The sequence below is a fragment of the Cariama cristata genome, unplaced genomic scaffold (assembly GCF_000690535.1).
Source record: "Cariama cristata isolate BGI_N322 unplaced genomic scaffold, ASM69053v1 scaffold20472, whole genome shotgun sequence".
NCBI classification, from domain to species: Eukaryota; Metazoa; Chordata; class Aves; order Cariamiformes; family Cariamidae; genus Cariama; species Cariama cristata.
The window spans coordinates 61,299-75,544 of record NW_009604708.1 but is presented as its reverse complement, the minus strand read 5'-3'; the positions used below and the strand labels follow the sequence as shown (position 1 = coordinate 75,544).

General features: G+C 39.4%; 1 protein-coding gene across 1 annotated transcript in view; it reads right to left on the bottom strand.

Moving 5' to 3' along the window:
- Nucleotides 1-14,246, bottom strand: part of DOCK10 (dedicator of cytokinesis 10) — a 114,339-nt gene that overhangs the window by 58,405 nt on the left and 41,688 nt on the right. Inside the window, exons 9-14 of the mRNA XM_009695718.1 lie at nucleotides 12,999-13,084; nucleotides 10,716-10,799; nucleotides 9,449-9,604; nucleotides 7,684-7,905; nucleotides 6,813-6,935; nucleotides 6,104-6,186 (exon numbers count right to left, since the gene is read on the bottom strand). Of these exons, the coding sequence (XP_009694020.1) occupies nucleotides 6,104-6,186; nucleotides 6,813-6,935; nucleotides 7,684-7,905; nucleotides 9,449-9,604; nucleotides 10,716-10,799; nucleotides 12,999-13,084 (754 nt within the window). The remainder of the gene's footprint in view (nucleotides 1-6,103; nucleotides 6,187-6,812; nucleotides 6,936-7,683; nucleotides 7,906-9,448; nucleotides 9,605-10,715; nucleotides 10,800-12,998; nucleotides 13,085-14,246) is intronic.

The following is a 14,246-nucleotide window of genomic DNA, read 5'->3' as shown; positions in this document are numbered from 1 at the left end:
TTCCTGCTTATTGACACTTGCAGGATTTAATTAAGACATTCCAGTGCCCATTGTGTATCCCCAAGGGTCACACACGCTGGCTGGACTGGATAATGTAACAGCTATCCAAATTAATGAGCCTTGGATTCAACTGTAGCATGCAAAAACATTGCTTAACAAAAGTAAAATGTTCTTGACACTAAGTGCTGTTCTGTGAATCATTTGGCCTGTCTTGCTTCCTTAATTTACTTCTGTGTTCCACTGCCAATGAGAAGAATTGATGCCAGTACAAATTGTTGCCAGATGTAAAATAATGGAGTAAACCTTTGGAAGAGGATCCCAAGGATAAGTATAAACGCACCGCGTCTTAACTTAATTAACTGAGAGAAGCACTACTATTTAATTTCTTTGCAATTGCAGAGAATAACCAACTCTCTTCTGTAAGATTTTTGCCTCCAGCAGTTAGAGGGAATAAGATTCACACCAACACATCATGTCAAAAATCGTAATTTATTAGGGAGAAAACAGACCTAATTTCTGGCAGCCACCACTTACTTTACAAATGCTATTAAACTGCTCTCAGGAAAAAAAAAAGAAAGAAGTAAGATAAGATTTAATAATTATTACAGTATTGGTGACATTATGGTATTTCTTGGACTCAGCACTGCTTCCTTCTCCAGACTAACAAGAGGACTAAAACATTCAGTGAGTGATTTCTGCTGTGCCACTGGGCTCTGCAATGTGATGCTGAGCAAACCCAGGCTCTGCTGGAGCTTATTAACCGATTCGAGTGCAGGCTCTGACACCGAGCAAGCCCCTGCTCAGCACGGCAGGGGGTAGGGGAACTTACCAAGGCAGGGTTGGGGATGTCCACAGTGTAAAAGGAAAAAGACCCAGGTCTGTGCTGGAAGTAGCTCACTCTGGGCCAGTGGTGCTGAGCACTGAGCACTGCCTCCTGGGAGGCTCAGCGACACGGCATTATCACCTCTGCCCCTCCAGCTACTCTGGTTTGGAGTCAGAAGGGCTTTACAGAGCCCTCCTGCCTACAACTGCTCCTCCCCAGCATCTGTGCTCCCTGGGTATCGTATGCCCTAGTTCTCGAACTGCTCCTCATCAGTTCAGCACCATAATCCAGCCTAAATAATACACTCAGGACAAAATTAAAGGCATAAAAACAGGTATCCACAATACAAAATGGGTAAGTATTTTTATCCCTCCAGCTTACACACAATACTCCATTTATGTAAAGCTCTTGCCACTACAAGGGCAATTTAGATGTCCATTGAAAACAAGATAACCCTTCTTAAAACCAGTTATGTTTTATGCACTCAGGGAAGAGTTAGATGGCTTTCTGCTGGTCAGACTGTACTGGTGTCTCCATTCCCCTGGCTCAGTAAAGCTGAAGAATTGCCAGAGCAGTAAGTATTACATCTGCAGTTAAGTAACCATGTTTTGCTAGATCTTTTCAGGTTGCTGGGCACAGGTGCAGCAAGAGTGCTCCTTGTCACAGTGAACATACTGAAGGCCTTTGAGAATCAGAGAAAAGCAAACATAATAAAAACTTCTACAATCCAGGAGTCCAATATTTGTCTAATACATTAATGATTCCTTACTGCCAGTTACTTATTTACCAGAGAGTTTTAATAAGAAAAAATTCACAGAACTGCAAACCTGAAGAGATTCTAACAGTGTTAATTTAGAAGAAAACAAATTGATTTCACTAAAAAACCTGCAACATTATCTCAGTATTTAAAGTGTTTCTGTGTATTCTACTGTTCTGACAGTGTTAGCTGATAGTCCACAATCATAAAAATTCTTCAAGCACAGAAAATCTGCACAACATTCATGATCTAACATTGAAAAAGCTACTGTTTTAAGTAGTGGCACATGATTTGCGGAAAAATTGCTCAACTCCAGGGTTAGAGATTCACTGTGAGATCTGCAGCTACTGTAAATCACTGCAGTCTCACTACCTTCAGCTACATCAACCTACACCAGCTGAGAACCAAACCAGCAGCTGCACAAGCTGTCGAAGAATTCAAATATTAGGCTCTAAAATGTAAAGTTTATGAGGGTGGAGAAGGTTTGAAGGAATAGCAGAGTGTAAAAATTAATCTCTGTGAGTGAAGTTTCCCCACATCTACAATATGTAGCTCAGGTACATATTTGCAAACTTTGGCAGTTCTGGCAGGAATATGATAATAGAAGATGGATTTGACACACTGTAATTCTAACATATACTGTAATTATACCTGTGAGAGCATACAGACACCAGATCCCACCAACACCAGCAAGAAAGAAATCAGGGAGGAACCCTGAGTCATGCTTTTGAATGATGCTAACAAACTGAATGCCACATAAGCTAACTAAGAGTTTCAGTCACATGCTTGATACTCAACTGTCAAGATTTTGGTTCAATGAATGTATACGTAAAAATTGCACTGTGGCCATCTGTAACTGCTTTAAGGGGGGAAAATTTCCACACAAAACCAGGAGTGTGGTTAATGCCAGAATGAAATAACTGGAAAACACATTTCCAAAGCCAGGGTTTTGCTATTTATCGTAGCCAAACCATTTTTCCCCCTGTAGTGTGATAGCCTCCTATGGAAACTTCTATTTTCAAGCTGTGAAAACAGAAATAGATTTTATAGGGCCAAATTATACTTTGCTTTTGCCAAAGAGAGTCCTGAGTAATGTTAATACATAAACAGATGTAAATGAGTGCAGAATTTGACCCAATGAACTAAATAAATTCCTTGCGCAACATCAGATACCAAATTCATACATGTGGTGTACTTGGTCAATGATTTTTAAACTATGTTATGTCATCATGTGATTTGTAATGAAAAAGTTTAAGAGCTGATAAACACACTTAAGTATATTTTCTGTAATTAATTCTACAGATGGGAGGAAAGCTTTTTAATGGTATGGACAGTGAAGCACTGAATTAGGATGTCATCTAAAAATACGGCCTGCTGGAACTGAGGGATGTCCACAAACCCCAGCTATGTCCTCTGCCCACGTGCAGGCCATCTGTGTAACGCACACATAGTAAGTCTGCAAAATGTTGAGCTCACTGTGCATTTGCTAACAGCACAAGCATATATTCCCATTTATATTTGGGAAATCACAGCAAGAAATATTGGCTAGAGAAATGCATTTAGGAATGATTTGATCCTGTCCTAGGGAAAGCAAAAATACAGTATGATGCAGAGGTCTTCTCAATCTTATTTTCTAAGACTGTAGACTGCACATTGAAAAAGGAGCCTGTAATTTTGGAGAAATACCCAGCAAAACAAGTCACTGCCATCTCTGAAACTGGAAAAGTATGGGACTAGAGCCAATGGTTTCCATTGACTAAAAGTCTCAAGGAAACAGCCTGAGGAAGGCTCAGACTCTCAGGTGTTCCCATACCCACTGCACTGAGCATCACACAAGCGAGCCCTTCTCAAATGGAGCTCTATTGCTCTCGTCCTGCCTTATGTCCTTTGCCACATTCCAGCCTGTGCCAATTAGCCATTCTGCGTGGAATTTCAAAAAGAAAATCCCTGTTCATTTACTCAATACATACTGTTGGGTACAGTAGCAGCAGCTGCTGTGCTCTGCTTAGATGAGTAGTAGTAAAGTAGATCAATCCACCTATAGAAAATGCTTCTGCTCACATGCTGCGGTGACTGGAAGCTGCTGCTATCATATACCATGTTACTAAAACTCAAAAACTCACATGCAGGTTAAATCTGGTGGAGCACTATTTATTAGAATCATAGAATCATAGAATCATTATGGTTGGAAGAGACCTCAAAGATCATCAAGTCCAACCGTATTAGTCAAGCTTGATCTAATCAAGGTTTTGTTCCTCACTCCAAATCAATGTGGCCTCTTATTACAAAACAAATTTAGGTAGTTATTATACTGTGTCTGAGATTACCAAGGACTGGTCAAATGGTATTTTAATGATAAAATATCTGAAATAACACAGAACTGAAAGGAGAGAAGAATCTTCTGAAAAGCACAATTTTCAGACATTTAAGGTGCTGTCCACCTTATAGGGATAGAAGTAAAACTTCATTCACGTCTGTTAGACTTCCCTTAGGCAAAGCAAGCGCAGACCTGCAGCTACAGTTCTGGGCTGAGGCACAGTACTATGCAATGCGCCTGAGCAGTACAGCTGTGGCACATACACAGCCCAGCATATGCGTACCAGTATAGTACGGCATAGCCTGAACCCTGCTTCTGCCTACTCTCTCTCATCCAGGGGCAACCAGGGGTTGCCACTTGGAGAATCCTATGGAAGGGAAACGCACTTCCTTCAAAATAAGGAAAAAAACCCTTCTGTACTTCTTTTTTGGCAAGAAACACTCTTAGATAAGATTTGCTGAAGATGTGGAAGACTGTTTTAGCCTTTTCCACACGTATGAGGGACTAGTCACACCCTGAACTAGTTAAAATCATCATGCCACCTAAAGATAGCGACAGCAATGACTGAGTTGCAGGACATATCACTGATGGTACCACCACAGACCACGGGCAGGCAGGACAGAGTTAACAGAAAGCCTCAAGTCAGTCTGATGCCAAGCCTGCACCTCTTGCCATTGTACAGTCCATTACATGCTAAAAGTAGCTCTGTCAACCCAAGAGACACCCAATTTTGACGAATGGTCCTTTGGCTACACAGAAGTAGTAAATATTAATGAGTATCCTTGAGCTTGCAATGACAGATCAGAACAGGTGATCTGCCTTTCTCTTGAGCACACGCGTACTTCTCCTCTTCCTACTGGATATTGAGAAAAATGTACGTTAATAAAAAAAATGAACACTTCAAATGGCTGTTCCTTACTGTGTGTCTTCTCTTTTGCCATCTAAGCACTATATTCTAAAATCATAAGCTCTCCCCTATATGTGGCAGTGGAAATTGTGCACTTTTAGTGCTCTGTACCTCCACACCAGAAACACACAGCCACACAGCTATCCCTCATGCTCATGGGCAATGCCACAATGCAACTTTTTCACCTAGCACTTGCTCTTCCTTCCCCCCTACAGCTCCAGGCAGCTCCCCCCCGGCCCTGCCATGGTCAGAACAGAAGCCACAGAGAAGAAGGAATGCTTTCACTTGGCAATCAACAGCTTTCTTTTTTATATAAATAAATATAAAATTTTATATTCCCTGCTCTATGTATGGCAGAAAGAAGGGAGAGTTGTCACAGGGACACACAGGAGGGTCCCTTGCAGGGAGTGCTCTCATCCCAGGGCAGCCGTAACCTAGGCAAATCACTGAAGACTGAGAAGGAAAAACTGGAGAGGACAGAGAAAGGAATTACATGAAAACTTCAAGGGAGAACAAAAAGAAGAAAGCCGTATCTGGTTTTGTGAGTTAATTTGGTAGAAGGGGATCAAGAGGTACAGAGGTGCCTCAGGCTTGAGGGCAAGACCAGCAAGAAATTATCCAGGAGGAGAGAGAGGAAGAACAAAAATCCATTACTGCCACTGCATTGACTTGCAATAAAACCCAATTGACCTGCCAAACAAGAAAATACCAGCTCTCTATCACCTACTAACCACTAAAAATGCAAGAGTACCCGAAGCATAATCCCTCAATATCACCTCCAAGGCACTGTTTTAGGGGCACCATAACCTCCAAATCCTTAGTTAGATTTTTCCTAAAAATTGACAGACATCATAACAAGAACAGAGCTTCAAATCTGTGCACCTATATTTTAGGTGGCCATTGCAACTCTATTTCACACTGTAATTATCTTTGTAAGAAATTCTTGTGAGAACTGTGACTTTGAAATCTATTTGGTAATTTTACCACCAAATCACTGGTGGAGTTCATAATAAACTGATATTGTGTCAGCTGCCTTTGCTATTCCCTGGCAACTTCATTACATACCTAAAGAAAAGATTCCACCACAGTAACATTTAATGAGAAAGTAACCAACGTTCAGCTGTGTGAAAAATAGGGCAAAGAAATAATAAAGCTGCAGGAAGTTCTGGGGTCCTGGACCATGCAGAAAGCTTTGCTTAGCTTCAGGCAGAAAAAGTGCAAGAGAATAAAAGGATACAAGTCCAAGAGCAGAATAAGCTATAAGATGTTTATAAAATTGTAAAAAGAATTAATACATACCTCACTGACCAAGCAAATGGCATACGGTATTTCCCCAGCTTGCTGCAGAACTGTTTATTGGATTTTAACACTTTCTGTGCACACTACAAAAAGAAAATAGGAATTATCTCCTCAATATCAATATAATATCTGAAATGAAACACAGAGTACATCCAAGTACTCCTATGCTGAAGAGGCTATAGTGTCCCTAAAATAATTTAGCCTGATACTGCATATTACAGAAGGTTCTGGGTGGACAGCAAAGACATCACAGACAAATATGATGCTGCTGCTGAATTAAACCCCTTCACCATCCCTTCAGTCAGAACTGTATTAGTTACAGTTATTATTCCAGTTTTTTTTGTAATATACCCAATGCAGATACACTGCCTGCTCTCAGAGAGAAAGAGGTGCCTACCCCAACTTTGCTCATATACGAAGTGCACTACTCGTAATTTCTAAAAGATTGCTGAAAGAGAATTTCACTTTGATAAGACACAACTAGCATAGGAATGCACCATGAATGGATTTGTATATTGCAGACAAAATGGTCCTTCATTCATTCAGTCAATGGAGCTTGGACATTTGCTTTCTTAGGCATGGGCCTCCTGTGAGCTCGCCCTGTTCAGCAACTACACAGAGGTGAGATTTGTGAGCACAATGTGCAATGTCTTCAGCTTCCAACAGGCTGAAGCTGACAAAGAAGGAACTGATGTTCCTGTTACGTTACCTTGAAAGAATCAGGATTCTTAATGTAAGGTTCAGCACTGCTGGCAATGTTTCCTGTAAGGACCTTTTCTATCTTTGCCACCAATACAATGTCAGAATGAGGATTACTTATGGAGAAAAGCGCCTGTGAATAAAAGCGAGAACAGGTAAAAAGTATATAGCAAAACTGGAGAAATAGAACACTGCCAATGCTCTCTGTTGACGGAAACAGTAACAAACCAAATTCAGAAAGGATTATTGAGGATTATTATCTCTACATATTCAATATAGCCAGATGGAAAATAAAATCTTTGTGCTAGCGCTGAAGTAAGCTTATGCACATGCAGCACCTTGCAAACAGACTGACTCAAGTCAGGAAGCAGTATGACCACGTTAACACCACCTAACCTAACTGGTCCTCTTGGACAGTACTTAAATGCTGGCCCAAGTCAGTCACACCTCAAGGGAATGACAGGGAGAAGAAAAGATAATGTATGGGGTTTTGGGGAAAGGCTTGCAACAACAGCAAGAATGTGGTAGTACTTTGAGATTATTGCAGCATTTAAGTGTTGCTTTAAGTTGCAATTTTGTTTCGCTGGTTTGGGAGAGGTCAGCAAACGAACTCAAAGAACATAGAAAACATGGGTCCTTTCTCTAAATAAAAGACACTAACTTTTTTCAAAGTTTTGATTGTAAGTTGTTTTAAAGTCTATACAGGTAGCTCAAAAGTCAAGCATCTGTATACAAGTACCACTGACACACACACAAAAGAATATTCTTGAAAACAAGAAACACTGGTAGTACAGATAAATTCTCTGATGAAAATGAATACTATCACTGAACTAAAATAAGTCATACGAGTCACTAAGTCATGAAAGTCACACGCAGAATACCTGTTTTGGGTATTTCAGCCATTCTTCTGGGAAACCCTTGACCTGTGGTTCTTCCATTTCATTTGAGTCTATATTTTCAACAGTGCCATTTTCTAATGAAAACGAGGAACCTGAAATCATCTGTCTAACGAGCGTGTGGTTCAAATCCACATGAAAATCAGCAGAGATCTTCCTGCTATCCCTGACATCATACAGCGCCACGCTCACAAAGAAAGGCTCTACCTGGAGAAAACACCAGAAACATAATATAGCAGTAACTGAGAGCAAGGGGGTAAACTCTATCTTTTAATAGGTTCCTGCAGTTACAAAAAAAGAAAGCAAACAAATATTATTTACAAATTATGACATTCATTAAAAACACATGCTCATACACATCCCTGCCAAAGTTAGTTTCCAACCATGTTCTTTTAAGGGCTTTTAAAGGTAGTTTGTTAACAATGTGCTAAGAATAATAACTGACAGCTGACTTAGAAATTCGCAGAATAAAAACTAAATGTATTTGCCACAGATGATTATTAGAGTAAACGCATAAAGCCCCAGAGAAACACGTTACAGGATTTTCAAAATGTAGATTGAGAGTCATTGTACAAGTAAGAAGAGTGAGGGTGAGCTTTCCAGGGATCGTCAGAAATGCAGCAAAGATGACAAATGTAAGTAGATCAAAAATGTTTACTGGTACAAACATAAATGCGTGGGTGTATTATTGTGTGGGAAACACATGTTCCATTTTGCTAGGAAACCAAGAGCATTCAAACCACTCTGACAGTACCCACTTATTCTACTGCATAGTATCAGAGAATTAAGTCCTATGACTGTAAGTAACCTCCAAAGAGCCTCCATAGTTCTGATGAAATAAATCAATCTCAGAGTAACACCTTCTGAGCTGTCCAGAAATCAGAATCTTAAAACTTTGGAGATAAAGGAACAGCGCACGGCAGGTACAATAGTCTATGCTTTTTCAGTTTCTGTAGTGAATTATTGCATGCCCTTGGTACAGTTACCAAGACTTCATTTAAACAGTTATTCCAGTCTGCCAAAAAAAAGTATTGATTACATTATTCTGATTATGCATTCACTGTAGAGGTCATCTTCAAATGGAAAAAAAATTTTTTAAAAAAATAATCAATGCCTCATATGTAATGTATGAAAGTTGAGTTGCCAGGACACTAATTTCTCAAAACTTTTCTGCTTCAGAGAAGAACAAACTAAAAGCTATGGACTGACAGCTACATCTCGTTTTTCCCTGCCCTTTTTTCTTAAAGTAAGAATAAGCAAAATTTTCTGTTTTATCCTGTTTTTAGCTCGGTTTTTCCACTAGATGAAGCATCCAGTCCTTTCTATTTTGCCTTCTGTAATTTAATATGCCTGGTTCCTGTTCTGTCTCTGAAAAGCAAAAACCAGTTCACTAGCAGCTGATATTCCCCTGCCTCCCTGCATAGGTCTTGGCAGTTTAAAGTTGTTCTTCTTATAGCAATTGTTAAGAATCCTCAAGGATTTTAACATTTTAGTTCCCCATTGAACTGTAGCTAAAAGACTGCTATCTAAATCAGCTTTGAAATGTTTACTGAAAAGTTCATCTGGTTCATTATTCAATGCAAAGGGATGGATGGAGAAGGAGTAAATGCAGTATGTGTGCGTGATACAGTTTTCCTTTTACCTTCTCTTTCCAAAGTAACAAGTGCACTGAAAGAGAAAAAAAAAACAAAACAACCCACAAACCAAAAACATAAACAAAAAAACCCACAGGGAAATAAGTAAAGCTTACATTGGTTGAAGGATCATTTTCATTTTCAGTCACACAGGCCTGGAGATTCAAACTGAGGGATTTGCAAGTTATCAGGATCCTCTTTGCAGGCTTTTCTTCAAATGGCTTGATTGCCGAGTTTGTTCCTGGGAACTCCTTTTTCTGAGCATTCAATGACTGAAATTAAGTTGGAGGATCATTATACACGGGAAAAGCACGGCATTCCAAAACTAAGTAAGCTTTTTAAAGGTCTTGACAATCACTGAAGCACCTGAAAATCTCAAAAAGTCACTGCTGGTATCTTCACAATACCATAGTAAATGAGTATTATTCTTAATCTATAGATCAGGAAAAGCAAAAAGATTGCCTGAGGACATACATAATGTCAGAGGCACAATTAAGGATCCAAGTTAGGTTTCCTATAATTTTAGACCAGTTTTTTTTCTTGTTTACTCACTGCTGCTGAAACTCTAGCTTTTAATTTCCTCATGTAAACAGTTTCATATTTTCAGACTGTAATACCACATTTTAGGATTATTTCAGACCTTTCCCCTTCTTTCCCCTTACTTATACACCACATCACTATTTCAATTCACTTAATGTTTTTAATAATGGTGCTACGTATTGATTGACAACAGGTTCAAGTTTGAATATATACTGATCCCAATTTTATTTACATCTTCTTTTTAACTAAAACAAAGTTTCCAGTTAAATCACTAACAAATGTACATTCAGTGCAAAGAATAGCACTGTTTGAACTCTTATGAACTCTGACACTAAATGATAAGCAAGCTGAAGATAAAAAGAAAAGCAACCTGCACTTCCTACATTTCCAGTCGAAGTTTTTTTCATATAGATAGTCTTTCGTACCTCCAACTGTACCTTCCCACTGCTTTTATATCCATTCACGTTTTTGTAGTCAAATTCAGTATAATGAATAACAATAAAAACACTGTGCTTGTTAACATTCCCAGTCCAAGAGAAGGTTCTGCTCCTGTAATATTTTCAGTTTGCTTTAATGATTCAAAGCTTAGTTAGACTGGACTAGATGACCTTCAGAGATCACTTCCATCTTCAGCCATTCTATGATCAGATACGGGTAGACTTTATATAGAAATCTTTACAGAGTAGCGACAGCTCCCCTCACTCTTCAGAGCTGAAGACTCGGGTATACCCAGTTGCTTGCTGAACTCCAATCAACTCAGGTGGCTTAGCTAACCCAGGTAGCTCACACCATCTGTATTTTAAAACTTCCAAGAACTTGAAGAAAAAAAAAAATTTCACTTACTGCTATATCAGGATCCAAAGAGAAAAGATTCAGTCGCTCTGTATTTCGAGAGGCTTTCACTGTTTCTTCTGTTTCTGTGATGTACTGTAGACACAGATAATGAATTAGTTTTCTGCACAAGAACACAAATCCATAGAGTTGTCACACTTCTAAATGAATGATCAATGTTTCACCTGTAACAACACTTCTCATTTCTGCAGCAGTTATGCCAAAGCACCTTCAAGCACTCTTTGAAGGTTATATGCTTGTGAAACAGGGATTTTCAGGCCATGATATACTTCTAAGGAACTCCAAAATAAATCAATTAAATAATTCAAGTTCATATATGTTTCTAAAGAATCCACTGTGTAAGATGTCAGAATGGTGCATGAAAATCTGCACTAAAATCACTTTAGGGATTCCGAAGTTGAGGAAAAAAAACCCAAAAAACCAAAAAACAAACAGCCCCACAGAAAACCACTTGTGTTGGGGGGGCCTGGGGGGGTGGGGGGGATGGGATGGGGAGAAAGAGGAGCAGGAGAGTGCAGCTCAGCTTTACAGGTGGGCAGACACACAGATCACAGCATGTCACCCAAAGGTCAGGCTGGGAGTCTTCTCCTCATCCATCCTTTTGCCACAAGGCAGGATCAGTCACACCCGTTTTATTTCTAATGAACACATGCCTAAGTTAATAATGAGCTCTCTGACAAACAACTCAACAACTTCTTGAAGCCACCTGGTGCTTTCCTACCCAACCATTTAAAATTTTATCCTATGTCTAACTTCAATAATATTTTCCCCACTATTTAAGTCCATTCATCCAACGTAAAGTATGCCCTACACACTACCTTTCCCTTACAGGCCTCTCATGATATCTTTGAAACCCTTTTTCTCTAAACTTCCTGAAGTAATTTCCTTCAGTCTTTCTTTGCACTTTGTTTTTCCTAATTTTTCATTATTTTTCAACCTCTGAACTATTAACAGAATCCACAACTCTCCTGGTTGCCCAAGACTGAGTATAAACCTTAGCTGACATGGTACAGGCTATGCTCTTGTTCAACTCCCATTCAACATTTTGTTTTTTCCACACTAGCATGACATTGCTGACAGACATCAAGTAACAAGTAGAAGTGGCACAACAAGACCAAGAGCTCTATGTTCACTTCCTAAAATCCCTACCCACGGGCTGACTTGCAGAAGTAGGTCCTGATGTGTCCCTGGTGTATTGGTTTAGGCAGAGATGGGATCAGGAGATTTACCTGCCACGGACTAGGGACAGGCCACAGACCATTGCTGCAGGCAGGCCTATAGAGCAAGGGCTGGGGGGAACAGGAATTAACCATATAAAAGGGCAACACAAGCATCACACAACATGCAGACCATCTATTTTAGCCTTGCAGGCCACCAGTGGTCTGTGAGATACCTTTAAGATACCTTTGAGATATCTGCATTAATTAAACCATTAGAAAGTATCCATCCACAGACAAGATGATCAGATACTACTGTTGCCCCTAATACATAAACTCAGTTACATTTTACCTGGTTTGTTGGTTGTTTTGGTTTTTGGTTTTGTTTTTTAATTCTAGGTGACCACTTCATATATATGAACACAACCTACGGTAAAATGTAGACCAAATTCTGCCCTCATTTGCATATACAGCTTTCAGTTCAAATCTGTGGGAGTAACATCCTCAAACAGCATTTGGTTGCGTAGATAGTATCTATAGTATCTATAGTAGCTCACTGACAGAAGATTACAAACAGATCATACATTCATTTAAGAAAAAGTGGTGAAATATTTCCAATCTAACTTTTCATCAAAAAGCTTCTTAGCACCGTTTACAATTATCTCATCCACACAAAGCCATTTATGAGATCCAGAGGACAAAATGCCTCCCCTGATAATAGATGTGTCTTTCAATGAAATTATAGAAGGCAATGAGCAGTTCACAGCTCGTTTCCTTACAAGTCACACAGGAAATTTTGGGTCTCCAAGGGCCAAATTCTTCTGATATGCAGTTAAGAAGAGTAAGTATTTCACAGATAACTGCAGGAACCAGACTCTTACTGACTTCACAGGTCTAAATCAAACCACTCTCGGGAGCCCCTACTTTCTTTACATCCAGTTGAGTTTTTCTCATTTAAACAAAGCCATCAGCTGTTCAGAAAGAAAAATATTCCTGTCATTTGTCATGGCTCTAACAATCACAATGGGCCGTGCTATATTTTCAAACCTTTCACAATATTAATGATCATCTATAGGTAGCACTTTCCACTAAGCTTGTAAATATACATATCCATTACTTTTGCGAAGTCTGGGTGCAAGGTGTTCTCCGAAGAATCAGTCTCTTCCTGAGAGCAATCATAACTCACCGAAACTTCTGCAGTGTCTTGAAAAGAAGAAAAAAATATGCAAATGTTTTTACTATACTTGCTATTACCACTGGGTTTTTTTTAAAAAAAAAAAAAAAAATCTATCCTCATGCTATTGCTTTTTATTCCCTTTAGTATTATCAGGCTAACAAATGGAAGAGATACTAATGTAAACCTCTGTCCTCCTCAACCTCGTCTCCCACTGGTGCTTACTGTAACTTAGTTTGTATTTAAGCTTTCAAACAAGAGGCCTGAGTCTACTCAATGAAACATCTGACATCCATTCATAACAAATATTCATGCTCACAACAAAGACACCTTCATTTGCTCTCTCGGTCCCTTCTAAGGCAACATCGAAGATTTATGTCAACCAAAAGATTTTGGACTCTCAGTAAAGGGAGTCTTCAGTGAGGCAGGCAGGACCTTACCGGCTCTTTGGGAAGGGGAGGGATGCAGTCTGGACTCCATGAGCTGCAAATCTATGGATCCAGAGAAGAGCACTATATAGCAACTCCTTTGCTTTACTTAGCTCACCGGGGACCGTTCTGCTCTCACTAGGTAATTCAGCCCAATGTGAAATAAGTCATTACAGCCATTTAGGGCTCTTCTGCCAAGAAAGCATCATGCCTTTTGACAAGTTAACTCCATAGCACATTCCTGTTGCTTGTTATCAGGGGTTTTACCAGTAGAGACTTCTGTTTTCTGTTAGCCTTATGTCTTTGACCTTTTATGCACATATTTCTTCCTGTTTCATTAATATCCCTTATGGGTGGGATTTTCAAAAGTACTTCTCTGATTCTGAAGTGCAGTCTCTTGTGCCTCCAAATTATAAAAACAACTTTGGCTATGTGAAGAGTATCCTGTCCCTCTGAAATCAAAATTTATTATAAACACCAGGCTAAAGCCTTCAATTAGCTCTGAACTTCCCCAAGATTCAGATGCATGTGGATTCAAAGCTTTGATTCAGCCCAGAGCACAAGCAGTTCAAATCTGCATTACAGTTTCAACTGTTTTCAGTCTTAGACTTTCAGCTGGGGTTCATCCAAATTGAACATGGATTTATGACGTGGAAGAATGAGTTACTGCCACATGAAGAGTGCAGTATAACATAGCATCCAATTCTTTCTTCCACAGTGAAAGCACATTAATACACAAACTCACAAAAGCAAGAAATGAAAA